This window comes from Marmota monax, unplaced genomic scaffold (assembly GCF_021218885.2).
Source record: "Marmota monax isolate L192 unplaced genomic scaffold, Marmota_monax_Labrador192_F-V1.1 WCK01_AAM20220418_F8-fsc00024, whole genome shotgun sequence".
In the NCBI taxonomy this organism is placed as follows: domain Eukaryota; kingdom Metazoa; phylum Chordata; class Mammalia; order Rodentia; family Sciuridae; genus Marmota; species Marmota monax.
The window spans coordinates 31,159,081-31,174,174 of record NW_026695224.1 but is presented as its reverse complement, the minus strand read 5'-3'; the positions used below and the strand labels follow the sequence as shown (position 1 = coordinate 31,174,174).

Below are 15,094 nucleotides of genomic sequence, written 5' to 3'. Positions count from 1 at the left end.
TTTGGGGTGTCTGCCAAGCACATGACGATTACCTTTCTTGAGAAATCACCTCAGTTTATAGTGGAAAGGCACTAATAGTTGTTTGTACACCCCCGTGTTGTAGCTGACTATAGTAGAGATGATTCTGACCCAAGCTGGGCCAAAAGAAGGCCTCACCTGCAGACATGAAGTTTTGAACAGGAACAACCAGAGACATGACATTTATTTACCTGCTCATTTATTCAGCAATTTGAAAAAAAAAAAATGTCTCTGTCCAGACACTCTTGTAGGCAGTGGAGATGCCCCATCAATAAAGCAGTCTCTGCTCTCTGGGAGCTTTCACTCTCGCAATGTGCAAGGTAATTTCAGATGGGCTAGATGCTACAAAGGGACTGAAGAATTTCAAAACTTCAATCAGAGTTTTCAAATCCAAACTCGTACATGCCCCCGCGAGGCAAGCCTGGAGTCGACGTGTTGAAGATGATGACAGTACAGCAGGCGAAGGAGGCCTGGGTCCTTGAGTGACTGTATGGAGCACAGCCCTCAGTTCTTCTCTGCAGACCCAGTTAAACTGCAGTGAGAGTCAGAGTCACACTTACTGCACAAAACTACTGAGATTGCAGGGCTTCCTGTTACAGAAGCTAACCATGCTTACCAAAAAGTAAATACAGTTGTTCCACCCTTTCTGAGACTCTACAAATTGCACTTTTTAAAATTATGTTAGCTGGAGTTACTCTCTACTACTTGAAATCTTAGATCCTCAGCATCACTATCTGAGAGAATTTGATGAAATAGTAAGTGTGAATGTACTTTGTTACAAACAAAATGTTGTATCCCTATAAGGAAGTCTGACAGCATAGTTTTGTGGGTTTTTTTTTCTGAAATGCACCCATTGTCTGAAATTTTTAAAGGGGGGAAACAAAATTAGATAAGCAATGACATAAGTTCACACTGAAGTCAAGTTCTTTATCTAGTCATTTCTAGCCTAGATATTACACTTTTACAAAATCAACTCACTAAATTGCAGCTGAAACTAAGAAAGCAATTATACAGTTTATAATTTTCCTTCAAAAATAAGTGTTTATATTTGGAAAGAGTCCTGGGTGTCACAGACTATTAACACTTAACTTCACCATGTCTCATGTTTATCAACACACACTAAATCACTACCCCCCTTGGAGGATCCCGGGGAATCTATCCTCTGTGCTGCATCCTCATTTTCTTCTTTGTCTGCTGGTCCCCAGAGCATCTAGCTGGTTTCCCACCCCCTAATAACCTTCCTCTTCTCTTCTAATCTTTCTATATAAGCCACAGCAAAGCCATCCCTTCAAACCACCCGGGAACCATCTTAACTCAATCGCTCAAAACTTACAACTGGATCAAGCTGAGGACCAGACAGGCAGGAAAGTCAAGGTCTTATCAGAAGGGTCAATGTCTCTCTCCATTTTCTTCACCTGGCCCTCATTAATTTTGATTTCCCAGGGCTTCTTTGCCCTTGTGACTTCATTTGTGTTCTTAGTGAAAACTGAGCAATAAATGGCATAATTCATATGAGCCTCTTTGTGTCTAAATGTGGGAACAGTGCAAAAGCAGCCCAGGGAGTCAACACCTCCAACCTCTGAACCCACCAAAATGATATCCTCCCAGCCAGGGGTCCATGTGTGGGGAGGGCAGGAGGAGCGTCCACTGAGCCGCTTTCCATAGTTGCCCACTCCTGATGGGGGAGAACTTTGCGTGAGAATGTCCGCCTTCCTTTCCTCGTGGCTTTTAAGTCCTGGGTCCCTTCCGCAACAAAGTCTTGGCATCATCGCCTGTTCAATGACCAGAAAAAGTGGAGCTGGAAAAACAGGGAAACCAGGGACATGGGAAAATGTAAGAACACACAGAGCTGTGGACACTGAGATAACAGACTTTAAAGGACACATGGAAAGTAACTATTCAGTCATCAGTGGAGCTCATCCCTCACTCATCCATCCTCCACCCATCTATCCATCCAGCCATCAACCAGCCATCCACTGCGCATCCACCTCCCCAGAGCAATACTACTGAGCTGAGCGCCTTCTATCAGCCCTGTACTCAGCACTGGGGATACACAAAGACAGAGGGAAGTCAAAAGACAGAAATTGCAGGTGGGAAAAGGAGTAGAGGTGACCCTCAAAGGACTCTTGCGACACGGGAACGTACGGGCTGGGAAGGTCGTGGAGATCATGGCCTGAACCTGCAGCCGGTGAAAGTGGGCAAGACACCTGCGCATCATAGAGAGGCCGACACCTCCAGGCTTCCTAGAGAGGCCCGGAAGTGGCTTCTGGAGGCCGGTCCGACGGCTCCGGCGCCCGGCGTGGGCTGCGGGCGGAGCGGGAGGCGCGGACCGTCCATCCTCGCGCAGTTCTTCGCCGCGCAGCTGTTTGCCGCCGCCGTGAGTGGGCCAGGGTCGGGAGGGCGGCCCTCTGGGATCTGGCCTGGGCCGGGTGGGCAGAGCCCCGGGGGCGAGGGGCGCGGCCCTCCTCTGGTTCTGATTCCAGAAGCGGCTGGCTCGGCTTCACAGTGTCGCCTGGGCCTCCGCGGCAACCACGCCCAGGGCTCCCTACCTTGCCTAGCCCGACTGTGCCCCGTCCTCCCGTTTCATCGCACTTTGGGGGAAGCCTTGCCTTCTCTCTGCCAGATGATCGGAGTCCCCATCTAAGGAGGCAGTGTGAGGTTCCCGTTTAACCTGAGTTACTTACTGTAAAAAAAAAAAAAAAAAAGTGTTGGAGTCAAGTAAAACCTAGCAGGCGAGTCATAGTACCGGGCAGGTAGGGCAGGCCTTATAGAGGTCAGATGATGCCCCAGGTGAGCAGGGCCTCCTCCCAACCCTAATGTGAGGCCTTCCACCTCGGCCAGACCCTGCTGCAAGCCCTGGATCCTCACCTCTTAGGACCTGTGTGATTTGTGGGCAAGATCCTCCACCGATGAGCTGAAGGTTATCTCTGAACGAAGTTTATCTCTGAAAAGCTGGTGCTAATACTAGAACTATCTCCAGATTGTCCTCAAGCATAAATTGTGGCCCTCTAAAGCACCTAGCCCACCATGAATTAAAAATGTAGCCATGGTTGCTGTTGTTTTTAATCAAAGAGGTATAATGAGTTGCCCGGGGTCACACTGGGAGCTGGTGGAAGAGCCAAGATTTCCTGATTTCCAACCTAGGAATCTCAACCCTGCATCACTAGTCTCTGCCTCATGGGAGGAGATGGGCAGCTCTTTCTTTCCCCTCCAGGAATTGCAGGGCTCCTGAGGTGTTGTAGAATGCCCTCACTGTGAAAACACATACGGACTCAGGTCAGCAGGGACTCTGTCCCCAAAGCTTCAGGTCAGGGCTCTGCCCAGCCCCAGCTGTTGCTTTGGTTGTGACATGAACCAGGCAGTCAGATGCACCTGGGTTCCAATGGTATGTGGAGCCCTGTTCTACCATTTACTAGGGTGGGACTTGAGGTCACTCTGTATCTCTGAGCCTCCAATTTCTCATCTGTAAAATGGGATCCACAAATTAGTACTCATCTTAGAGGGTTGTTATGGGCATCAAGTGAAATCATTTGTGGACAAGAGTGTAGCACAGGCCTAGCACAGTAAGTGCCTAAGTGAATGGCAGGCTATACTACTTAGATGTGTTAAAGTGGCAGACACACTGACCTTGGGGGAGGACTTCTCTGTACTTGCTCTCCCTTGCAGATGTGGCAGATGGGGACATGTGGAAAGCCTGCTGGTTCATCCCATTTACATTACTGGGTCTACAGTCTGCCATATATTCCCTGTCCCCACAGATACCCCTGCAAAAGTGCTTCTGTGCTCACATGGAGCTTGAATAGAAGTTTGGGAAACATCGGTTATAAAATTATGTACCTCCTTTTCTCATCAGCTTTGTGAAGAATGGCAAGAACCTTTTATGCAACAGTTATCTGAGTAAAGAGGTTCACATAGCTAGCTGTACAAGAAGATTTGATATAGGTATAAGGTGATGACCATGAATTAAAGAGAGCTGCCCGGCCACCCTCACTTACATTCAGAGTGGTGTGCACAAATACCACATGTCATGAGTACACCAATTTTTCTCTTAATGCTGTGCTGTCAGTTAAATTGCCTCCCAAATATGTTTGGCCTTTTAGGTGTTATACTTCCCATTCCCTTTCATCTGTATCTGGTTTCTATCCTTAATCTGCTGTGTCTTCGTTGCTTTGGTGGCAATGCCCCAAGCATTGTGTTCCTGAATGCACAGAGATGCACCAGGACCGAAGAACATAATCCAAGGTTTTCCTGCTGTCCGTCTTGCTAAATTCCTGCACTTTCCTCACCTTTCTCTTCTGACCCTCCTAATCAGGTCAGTTATATAAGTTCTTGCTTCAGATCATTCTGGAACTAGTTGGAAGGTAATGAAGAGAAGCATCAATAGATCTGGCAAATTTCTGAAGCATTAATAATCTGTAATTGCACATTAAACACAAATAGATGAATTTCACCTCCTGCATGGAGTCTGAACAGCTCCATCTCATAAACCCTGTAGCTTCAACATGTTTTCCAGGTCTCAACACACATGAACACAGGTCTGTGCAAAAATTTAAGACACCTAATCACAGGGTCACACCACCTGGAGGTGTTTTTATCTTCGTTACAGTGAGTATAATACTTTTTGTTTTTATGAACTGGTCAACTTCCCTCTGATCCATCCTACTGCTGAAGGGCTAATGGTGCCTTGGTTTCTACATGGCTCTGAGCTAGGAGTGAGAGCATTGTGCTTTTTTTTTAATTTTTTTTTTTAGTCGTAGATGAACACAATACATTTATTTTATTCATTTATTATGTGGTACTGAGGATCAATCCCAGTGCCTCACATGTGCTAGGCAAGCGCTGTTCCACCAAGCATTGTGCTCTGAATGCACAGAGATGCACCAGGACCGAAGAACCGTGCACATAATCCAAGGTTCTTACTACTAATCCTTAGCATTTAATTAGGTCTTTGTAAATCTAAAGTACTCACGGTCATCTTTTATTAGTTTCTTCTCCTAACTTCCCTGTGAGATGTCAACTTTATTACCCTCACTTTGCCTTGGCATTATCAAAAGGTCAGGCAGGCAAATTTTAAATTTCATTTTTTCCTTGTTTGTAATTAAGATTCCTTTTTCTTGATCATGTGCTTAACTTTAACCTGTTTCTGCTAAAATGACAGTTGAGGTCAAAAGTGACCCTCCCCCACCCCAACAGGAAAGCAATTACTGAACAAAGCCACATTTTGGAAGAGCCTTCAAGCAGTTGCCATTAAAAGGCAGGTCTGAGTGCATGGCCCTAGAAAGAATCAGATGAAAACTAATTAATAAAACTGGCTGAATAAAAACTATGGACACTCTTTTTCTCCCCTCTGGCTTGTCATTCATGAGACTTTAGGGGATCTGAAAAACATGTTTGCTGAGATTGTTTTTGCTTGTGGATGTGAGAACCAGGAAGGAGGAGGTGGCTCCCTATGGTTCCATGAGGGCTGGTAACACGAGAAAGTGTCACTGATCTAGAGGATAAGCTGCTTTTCCTGCTGTCTGTCTTGCTAAATTCCTGCACTTGTCTCACCTTTCTCTTCTGACCCTCCTAATCAGGTCAGTTATGCAAGTTCTTGCTTCAGATCATTCTGGAACTAGTTGGAAGGTAATGAGGAGAAGCATCAATAGACCTGGCAAATTTCTGAACCATTAATAATCTGTAATTGCACATTCTTGACTTGCTTAACATACACATAAGCCATGATTGACCTGTGGTCTGTAGCTGGGCTGGAATGAGTAATTTTAAAAACAACAAGTGATTAGAAGTATTTTTGTTGGAATTTTAAAAACTGGATTCTTAGAAGCCTTATCCATTTCTGGATCCCTTATGGTGGAATTCGTGTAGAGACATTAATAATATCTGTAACTTATTTGACATCCTGTTAGCCAGATACAGCTTTCCCAAAACCCTATGTTCCATTTAACCCTGTCACCTTCCTCTGGCTTCTCCCAGCCTCTGCCTGTCACAGTGTCATTCAGTGCCTTGCCACCTGTCACCTTTCACCCATGGTTAGTCCTCACTGTGAACACTCCAAGTTAGGTCTTCACCAGCCTGTTTCCAGCCTCTCCCTCCTGAAGGAAAGGCTCATTCCTCAGTGGAGGACCAAGGTGATCCTACTGTTCCCTGCCCTCAACCTACAGAATAGGGTTCAGATCCCCAAAAGGGGACGCAGAGCTGTCTCTAGGGTTGACCCAAGGCTGTTCTTCCACCCTGGAGTACAGCTTGGTGCTGGCTTCAGTTTGTACCCATCTACTGGTTGCCCAACACAGCCTTCCCTGTGGCTCATCCTAACCCTAACACCTTGTCTTTCAGATGTTTACAAAAGCCTCTCTCCATTAATTTCAGGACCCCTATTTTATTGAGCCTTGTGTCTTTTTCATTTCATAACTGTACTTTTTAGGAGGTTAAATGAAAACGGCAACATTAAATGATACACTTAACAATGACTGTTGGACACTGCAGGGCCTTGCGTAATTTGTGCTCATAATTTGTATAGTTTTACTCAACTGGATGTAACTTATGGTGTTCAGAATCATCCATAAATTCAGAAAATATTTGTTGAGCATCTTCTAGGCTCTGGGAGGGACATCCCAGTGGAAAAGACTGCCGCAGTCTGTCTGGGCACAAATCAGGAGCCACTGAAGCAGGAACAAACTTTATTTTTAAACTGCAGGAAAACACTTCACACAGCTCCCGGGGAATCCTCCCAAACGCCACGAGGCTTGTCCAGGAACCCCCAGCCTCCTCCTGCACTTCCCCAACCAATGGGAACTCTCGGGGAATCCCCGGAAATCCCCACAAGAACTCCAAAATAGTGCGAGAACTCAAAAGTTGCGGCAGAGGCGGATAGTAATGCCTCGCCTGTCAATCAATACTGTTGGCAAAATGCCAGGGGCCATACAGACTCGGCCGTGGCTCTCAGCAAAAGACAGGCCTCTGTTCTCATGGAACTTACATTCCATGGGAAGGAGAGCAGTATATTTCTCTATAGTGAAACGTGCCGTGAAGGAAATAGCAGCATTTACAGCAAGGGGGACCTCTGTTAGATGGCATGACCAGGAGCCTCTTTGAGGAAGTGACACTTGAGCAGACCTTAGTATCAAGAAAGCTGCAGCCAGGCAAGGACCTGGAAAAGCTGTGTGTCACACTAAGGTGAGAACAGGAAGCACTACTGAGCTTGGCATCCTTAAGGAGAGGAAAGAGAGTCCATGGGGTTGGAGCACAGAGTACCTCGGTGGAGGAAGGGCAGCTGGGCCCAGATCATGGAGGTGAAAGTCGGAAGTCTGGATTGAAATCTCAGTAATTGACACCTACTGTGTTTGTAAATAGCATGTGTAATGAAGTCATGTGACTCTGTTAATAGCAGAATTGACTACATTTGGTTTTATTGGTACTCAGAATCCAAATTGGAGCATTCTGCACTCAGAAATGGGAAACAGTATGGCTCAGAGGCAGAGGGGTTCCCTGGCATGTGAGGCCCAGGGCTGCAGCAGCAAGGAATCGGGTGGGCAGTGGACTGTTGAACATACCAGAGGTGGGCTGAGGCAGGCAGTGGACTGTTGGGTATAACAGTGGTGGGCTAGGGCAGGCAGAAAGGCGGGCAGTGGACTGTTGGGTATACCAGTGGTGGGCTGGGGCAGGCAGGCAGGCAGGCAGTGGACTGTTGGGTATACCAGTGGTGGGCTGGGGCGTTAATCTATGAACTTTCTTACAACTGTGGCAAATGCGAGTGGAAATTTGTGGCCCAAACACCATCCTCCACACCATTTTGCTCAGTTTCCCTAATATTTCTTCTCTCTTTTTCTGCATACCCTCAAGCTACTGAAACTGCCACTCAGTGAACCCTGTCTTCAGTGTCACACCAACTGATGCTGCATGAATGATCTGATTAGCCTCATGGGCAATCTGAGATACTCTGACAGGTCTCCAGAAGAACTTGTGAAACTTCATAACTCTGTACATTTGAGAGATCTGATCATAGTGTATGGGAATGTCATAGATGTCAAATCCCCAAAATTTAGAGCTTGAAGAAAAGGAAATCTGAGAAATGGCCCCTGTAGAACACTCATGCTGAGTCAGACTTGCCAGGTGTTTTGAGGGGGCATTTTGTCCATCACCTCATTCAGATCTCATAACCCTGGAAGCTTATCCTCAGCTGTACATCTGGATAAAGCAGCAGGCTCAGAGTTCACTAACTGGTCCAAGGCCACACAACTGGATATGTCCTCATTCAAAGTCCATGTTTTCCGGGTTAGGTCATGGACTTCTGGGGCCAGCCTTCTAGTGGTTATGACTCCAGGTCAGCTTGAGAAATTTATTTAAGTTCCTTGTTCAAGGACACTTACAGGTGCAGTGGCTGCAGTTATGGACACCCCCACTGGGACTGGGCAGGGATTGGGCCCTTGGTTGCTTGCCATGCCTCTGACTTTGGAGTGTGCACGTGTGTTCAGCGTTTATTCCCAGAGCCTTTAAGGACTATGTGCCTCCGGTTCTGTTCCCTCCCTATGTGGAAGGAGTTGGGTAGCCCCTTTTTTGTTTTTGCCAAAAGGGAGTCTTAGAGTCTTGAGAGGATTTTGCAGGGGACATAGATGAGGGGGAAAGAAAAGCAGGACCCCAAAGGCATTGAGCACTGAAGCACTTTCAGGATTTCTGAGTGGGAATGTACTTTGCTACATAAAGGTTTTTTCCTCATTTTTTTAAATAAATGTAGGACTAAAGCCATATTAAGCAAACCTTGCAGCAGTATGCCATTTTAAACAAAAGATGTCTGGAAGCTTTCTTTAGAGTTCTATCTTTTGATTTTCTGGTACATGGGGGATAAGTGCTTCTTCCTTCCAAATTTGAATGAATTCTTTTCAAAAAGACTCTAACCTTTCCCAAGAATTAACATCATGCCTTTCATTTGAAAAGTGCTTTGTGGACCTCAAAGCACCCCCAGTGTGTTATCCTCTTTCTCCTTCATATTGGCCTTGTCAGGTAGGCGGGCAGATGTTACTGTCCCATGTTCTATGTAAAGAAATTTGAAGCCAAAATGTGGAGAGAGAGGGTGGCTATTGTCACAAACCTGTGACTAGCACCCAGATTTGAGAGTCTCACGCTACTAGATTATACTGCCTGTTAGGTTTTCTGGTTTTGTTTATTTGTTTCAGTGCTGAGGATCAAACCCAGAGCCTTGAGCATACTAGGCAGGCACTCTACCACGGAGTACAGGCCCAGCCCCTTTTTGTTCTTTTAACTCTAGGGTGAACCGTATTTGCATTTGGGTCATAATAATTTTCATACTTATTCTTTTAGGTCCAGTTACCTTTTGACTGCCACATATGGACTCCCGGAGATCTCCAGAGGAAACTGTCCTCATTACAGGAGGGAGTGGCTATTTTGGCTTTCGGTCAGTTCATGTACAAAATATGTGTGTTGAATTACCTTACTGGTACTTGTTGAAAACAGTGTGGCTTTCGATTCTGACATTAACACTGTGTAGACTTTTGGCCATTCACGTGTGTTAAACCAGAAATGAACCAATTGCCTATTGCTGGACGTTGAAATTGAGAACCACAGGCATGTCCCATTTCAGGAAAAATTCTTTATAAAGCCAGTAAATGGAGGAGCATGACATCACCAAAAACAATTTAAGAAATAGCTATTCTTTCACAGCTGTGTCATTGTAATTTGAGTAGATGAGAGGATTCTCACTTTTTAAATTTTAAATAAATAAGAAATAACAAAGAACGTGTGAAAGTGAGGCACTCAGGATGAGTCAAGAAGACTTGGATCGGCCACCTTGACTGATACAGCACAAGGAGGACTTGATCTAACTATTAATTCTTCTCATTTCAGCCTCGGCTGTGCTCTGAACCAGAAGGGAGTCCATGTGATTCTGTTTGACATTCATAGGCCTGCTCAAGACATTCCAGAAGGAATTAGGTTCATATGTGGAGACATCCGCCACCTCTCTGAGGTGGAGAAAGCCTTCCAGGGCGTGGATGTGGTGTGTGTGTTCCATGTTGCTTCTTACGGTATGTCAGGGCGCGAACAGCTAAACCAAACCCTGATCGAAGAAGTCAACGTGGGTGGAACCGACAACCTCCTCCGTGCCTGCCAGAGGAGAGGGGTGCCCAGATTCGTTTACACCAGCACCTTCAATGTTGTCTTCGGAGGTCAAGTCATCAGAAATGGGGACGAGTCTCTGCCATACCTGCCTCTTCACCTGCACCCTGATCACTACTCTCGAACCAAATCTATTGCAGAGAAGAAGGTGCTGGAGGCAAACGGTTCCATCCTGGAAAGAGTCGATGGTGTCCTAAGAACCTGTGCTTTGAGGCCAGCCGGCATTTATGGGCCTGGAGAGCAAAGGCACCTTCCCAGGATAGTGAGTTACATTGAGAGGGGCCTGTTCAGGTTTGTGTACGGGGACCCCAGGAGCCTAGTGGAGTTCGTCCACGTGGATAACTTGGTGCAGGCCCACATTCTGGCCTCAGAGGCACTGAAGGCTGACAAGGGCCACATTGCCTCTGGGCAGTCCTACTTCATCTCAGATGGCCAACCTGTGAACAACTTCGAGTTCTTCCGACCCCTGGTTGAGGGTCTGGGCTACACCTTCCCCTCTACCCGCCTGCCATTGACCCTCATCTACTGCTTTGCTTTCCTGACAGAGCTGATCCACTTCATCTTGGGTCGATTGTACAACTTCCAGCCCTTCCTCACCCGCACTGAAGTGTATAAAACTGGTGTCACTCATTACTTTAGCTTAGAGAAAGCCAGGCGAGAGCTGGGTTATGAGCCCCAGCCCTTTGACCTACAGGAAGTGGTGGAGTGGTTTAAGGCCCGGGGTCATGGCAAAAGTCCTGGAAGCAGAGACTCCGAGTGTCTTATTTGGGGTGGTCTGCTGGCCTTCCTCTTGGTTATGTCCATGCTCACCTGGCTGCCCTCTCTGACTCTGTCAGCGTGAAGGGAGAGCCGGAAACACAGAGTGGCTCACACGTGGTGGGATGGGTTCGGGAACTGGTTTGGGGATGTGCAGTGTTCTCTTTGGCCAGGTTTGGGCGCTTCAGATTATGATTTGAGAACAGGGTCTTGGACTAAATATTTCCATCCTCCTCACACTGATGCTGCTGAGAGAAGAGAAGAGGCAGAGGTGAGCTAGGAGTGTGGCTTCTGGTGTCCCTGCATCCTAGATGGGTGCAGTGCAAGGCCTGGAGCCGCAGAGAGAGGCGGCCTGGCTGGGAATGTTATACTGGAGTACATCAAAGGCCAAACATGCACTTCCTTCTGTTTCATACATTCTGCAGTTACCTGAAATAGACTAAAATTCTGACTGATGTGGGAATGCAAAACACTCACGGACTTGAAAAAAGTGAAAAATACCAAAATAGGCCAGAATCTTAACAGACTTCCCCTTAGGATGGCCACTGCTACAGGGAGGCAGCAGCCAGCACAGCCGAGTCAGGGCACTGCCCCTTTGTGCCCACGTGGTCATGTGGGTGTTTAGACTAGCAGACTTCTGTCCTGCCTCACTGGATTCTTTTAAGGATTAAATTAAACAAAGATACAAAACACACACATAAGCCATTATTTTTATAGAGTTGATACTGAACATTCCTTATGAGAGTTTTCTTTCTCAGAATGTCATCTCTAGAGGGCTATTGTTAGTGAACTTTCTGGAATGTCTGTGGGTGTGCATTCAGAGCCTGCAGCAGTATATGCTCAGTGTTTATACAGTTCTGGCCTCCCGGGATAGACTGAAGTTTAGCAAACAGCTCAAAATCTGATGATTAAGGAAGATGATCAAGCTGATGATGCTATCTTTAATTCTAAAATGTAGCATGGCTTAGTGTAGCATGATTCAACCAACGGCTTTCTCACTGGGGAGAACTTTGGCTCTCTGAAGGCCATGTTCAAGGAGGAACAATGTCAGCCTTCTCTGTCCACCCATGGGGACCACCGTGGAAGATGTTCAAGTTATATGGTTGCCTAGGAACCAGAGTAGGAAGCGGACAGAGTCTCCCTGTGCCAGGCTCTCGCCCCCAGGAGGGACAGTACTAAAGCCCAGGAGTTTCCATCACTGTGGACAGTTATACTAGACTTCCTCTGGGAGTGGTTAAGAATACAAACAGATGAACAGCCTTTGGGGAATGCTGCCCAAAGGATTTGGAGGAAGCCTTGGACTTAGTGTCAGAAGACCTACACTGGGAATGTTGTATGGCCTTAACCAAGTATCCGAGCCATTTAGAACTTGGAGATGAGACCACGCATTGCCCTTTTATAAACCAACCCCCCACACCTCACAGGGTTTGCTATGAGCCTAAAATGACATGTGGTGAAAGTACTGTTAATAAATTGCAGCATAGATGTGAGGTGGTGGTCATCATTGTTTCCAGGATCATGTTGCTTGAGTCTTATATCACAAGGAAGTGCTTGCTTTAGTCTTGAGAAACTTCAGTGAACACCACAGCATGTCTAAGGCTCAGGGCGCCCTGGGGCAGGTTTCTCTGCCCTCTGCACAGTCACAGGCTCGAGTGAACAGCACCTCCACAGGACGGGGTGCTGATTCACAGGCAAGCCCAGGAGAGCATTCTCATTGTCTTTGAGAGGCAGCACCAACTTTCAAAACATGCTTTCCGTGACACCCTTCAAAAGAGTCAGAGGTGCGTCTCAGTTTTCTCAGACCAAGCACTCGGAGGAGAGTGAGGCCCTCATTGGTTGGTTTGGGGAGTTTTCCCCTCATTAATTACATAAGTGAAATTCATGATCGGTGTTTGTAAAGTTCATGCTCAGTGTTTATAAAGTTCTGGCCTGTTGTCAGCCTGGTGTTTTAGCTTATTTTATTGCTGTGACCAAGAGACCTGACAAGAACAATTGGAGGAGGAAAAGTTCATCAAGGTTCATGTTTCAGAGGTCTCAGTTCACAGACAGCCAACTTCATTGCCCTGGGCCCAAGAGGAGGCAGAACATGTGGCGAAGGGCATGACAGAGGACAGCAGCTCAGGACATGGCAATCAGAAAGCAGAGAGAGTTGTCCACTCACCAAAGGCTCACCCTCAGTGACCCACCTCCTCCAGCCACACCCTACCACCCTACAGTCACCACCTGGTTAATCCCTGTCAGGAGATTAACACAGTGATTGGATTAAAACTCCCATAACTCAATCATTTGCATTGTCTCACACATGAGCTTCTGGGGGACACCTCATATCAAAACCCTAACACCTAGCCTGCGACCCGCCTGGGCATTCTACAGCACTGACATCATCGTCTACTCCCTCCTTGAAGCATAGTTTATTTGTGTTTCAAAACACAGCTCTCCCCTGTCAGTTATCTATTATTACATAACAAGTTACCATGACCTTCAGTTTCTGTGGACAGGAATTTGGTGCCACTTGGCTGGTAGCGCTTCCTTAGGGTCTGCCACGAGGGTCATCTCATGAGGTTGCCTGACAGTTTTACTGAAGCTAGGGGACCCACTCCAGGATGGTCTGTCCCTGTGACTGTTGGCAGGAGGCCCCCCTTCCCATCCTAATGAGACGGTATCTGGTCTCCCCTCCAAAGGCGATCCAAGAGGGCAAGGTGGAAGCCACACTTTCATGCCTGGCCTCAGACATCACACATCCTCACTCCACAGTGTATTGGTCACATGGATCAATCCCATGCTGTGTGGGAGGGACGTACACAAAGGTATGAATACCACAAGGTGGGGACTGCCAGGGTCCCCAAGGAGGCTGGGCTCTTGGCCCCGCCAGGCCCCCCTCCTGTTTCCAGGAAAGGTGGCCCACCTTGCCCGCTACCTGGCTTCCTCAGCCTGCTTTCTGCCCCTGGGATTTCAGAGGTCTGAAGACGCTGCAAGGTTTTGTGCTGGGTCTCTTCCAGTCCAAGCTGGCAGTGTCACTGCAAATATAATTACTCAGAGCACCTTCTGTTTCCCACAGGTCCTGTCGCACCCCAACTCACAAAAGCTTCACCCACAGACCTCTTTGAGCTTCTGTTGGGACTACTGAGGGACATGCTCAGTCAGAGACTTACTGGATTACTAACAACTTTCGCTTCTGAAAAGCCTTATCAAGCTCGCTGTCTGAGTGGTCCTCTCAGGAGCCCCCTCAGGCCTTTCTGAGGTCTTAAAAGATTCCATAGCCACAAACTCAGCCCTGCACTGTCATTTCCACAATGCCATGCCTTACGCAGGCCTGATGGGTTTGAGAGGGAACTGCATGAGGCCATGACATCAGGAGGCCAATGTGGAGCCTGCCTGCCTCACTCCGAGCTTGCTTCCTTCCTCTGAGGGCAGTTACTCTTCTGGCACAGAGGTAACTTGTTTTCTCTAGCCAACCCACACTAGGACTGTGTTAACTAAGTCAAGCCTAAAGGAGGTTGAGTCCGTAGCTGAGGTTGGGACGACTGAGGGACAGTGAGTTCAGGGAAGGGAGGAACGTGAGCATCTCAGATGGAAGCTGATGGCTTTACAGGACCTACCCTGTTTCCTTCTTAGCTCAGGAGATGTGCAATTAAGGAATTCCATCCATTCTAGGGCTTCCAGCTGCCTTCCCCGGCCCTTGGCTTGGACGGGCTCACCAAAACCTGCGCAGAGGGAGAGGGGTCTGGAGGGCCTGTCAAGAAATCTAGTCAGATTCCCTCAGTGCTGGTCACAGGGGCAAAAGGCACTGCACTGTGAACAGTAGCAGTTACAGTAAGACCAAAGAACCGTATGTCATACAATACAATTAACCACTGCCCAGCAATTAGAACAATGAAATTATGATGATTATATTTCAATTAAAAAGTAGAAATTTTTGAAAATTTTAATAAATTTGAAATTTATTCCAGCACCAGTTTACCTAGGGAGGACATTTTTCAAGCCCAGGGTCCAGGCCAGGGCTGTGTTCCAGAGGAATCACCAAACAGTGTTGCTCAGTCAGGGACTTACTGGATTACTAACAACCAGCAGGTGCCTCCTGCCCTACATGCCTTTCCAAACCCCTGTCCACCCAGCCTCACAGACATAGGGGCGAGGCAGCCTGCAGATTTTGCTTGTGGCCTCAGCACCCTGTGCACCCAGGGCCATGGGG

The 15,094-nt window shown here is 47.2% G+C and overlaps 1 protein-coding gene across 1 annotated transcript; it reads left to right on the top strand.

The window, feature by feature from the left end:
- Nucleotides 1-2,278: 2,278 nt before the first annotated feature.
- On the top strand, nucleotides 2,279-12,840 carry Sdr42e1 (short chain dehydrogenase/reductase family 42E, member 1). The gene is made up of 3 exons (XM_046434952.2): nucleotides 2,279-2,395; nucleotides 9,334-9,427; nucleotides 9,877-12,840. The coding sequence occupies exons 2-3, from the start codon at nucleotides 9,360-9,362 to the stop codon at nucleotides 10,985-10,987; spliced, it is 1,179 nt and encodes a 392-aa protein (XP_046290908.1). The 5' UTR covers nucleotides 2,279-2,395; nucleotides 9,334-9,359; the 3' UTR covers nucleotides 10,988-12,840.
- Nucleotides 12,841-15,094: the final 2,254 nt, after the last annotated feature.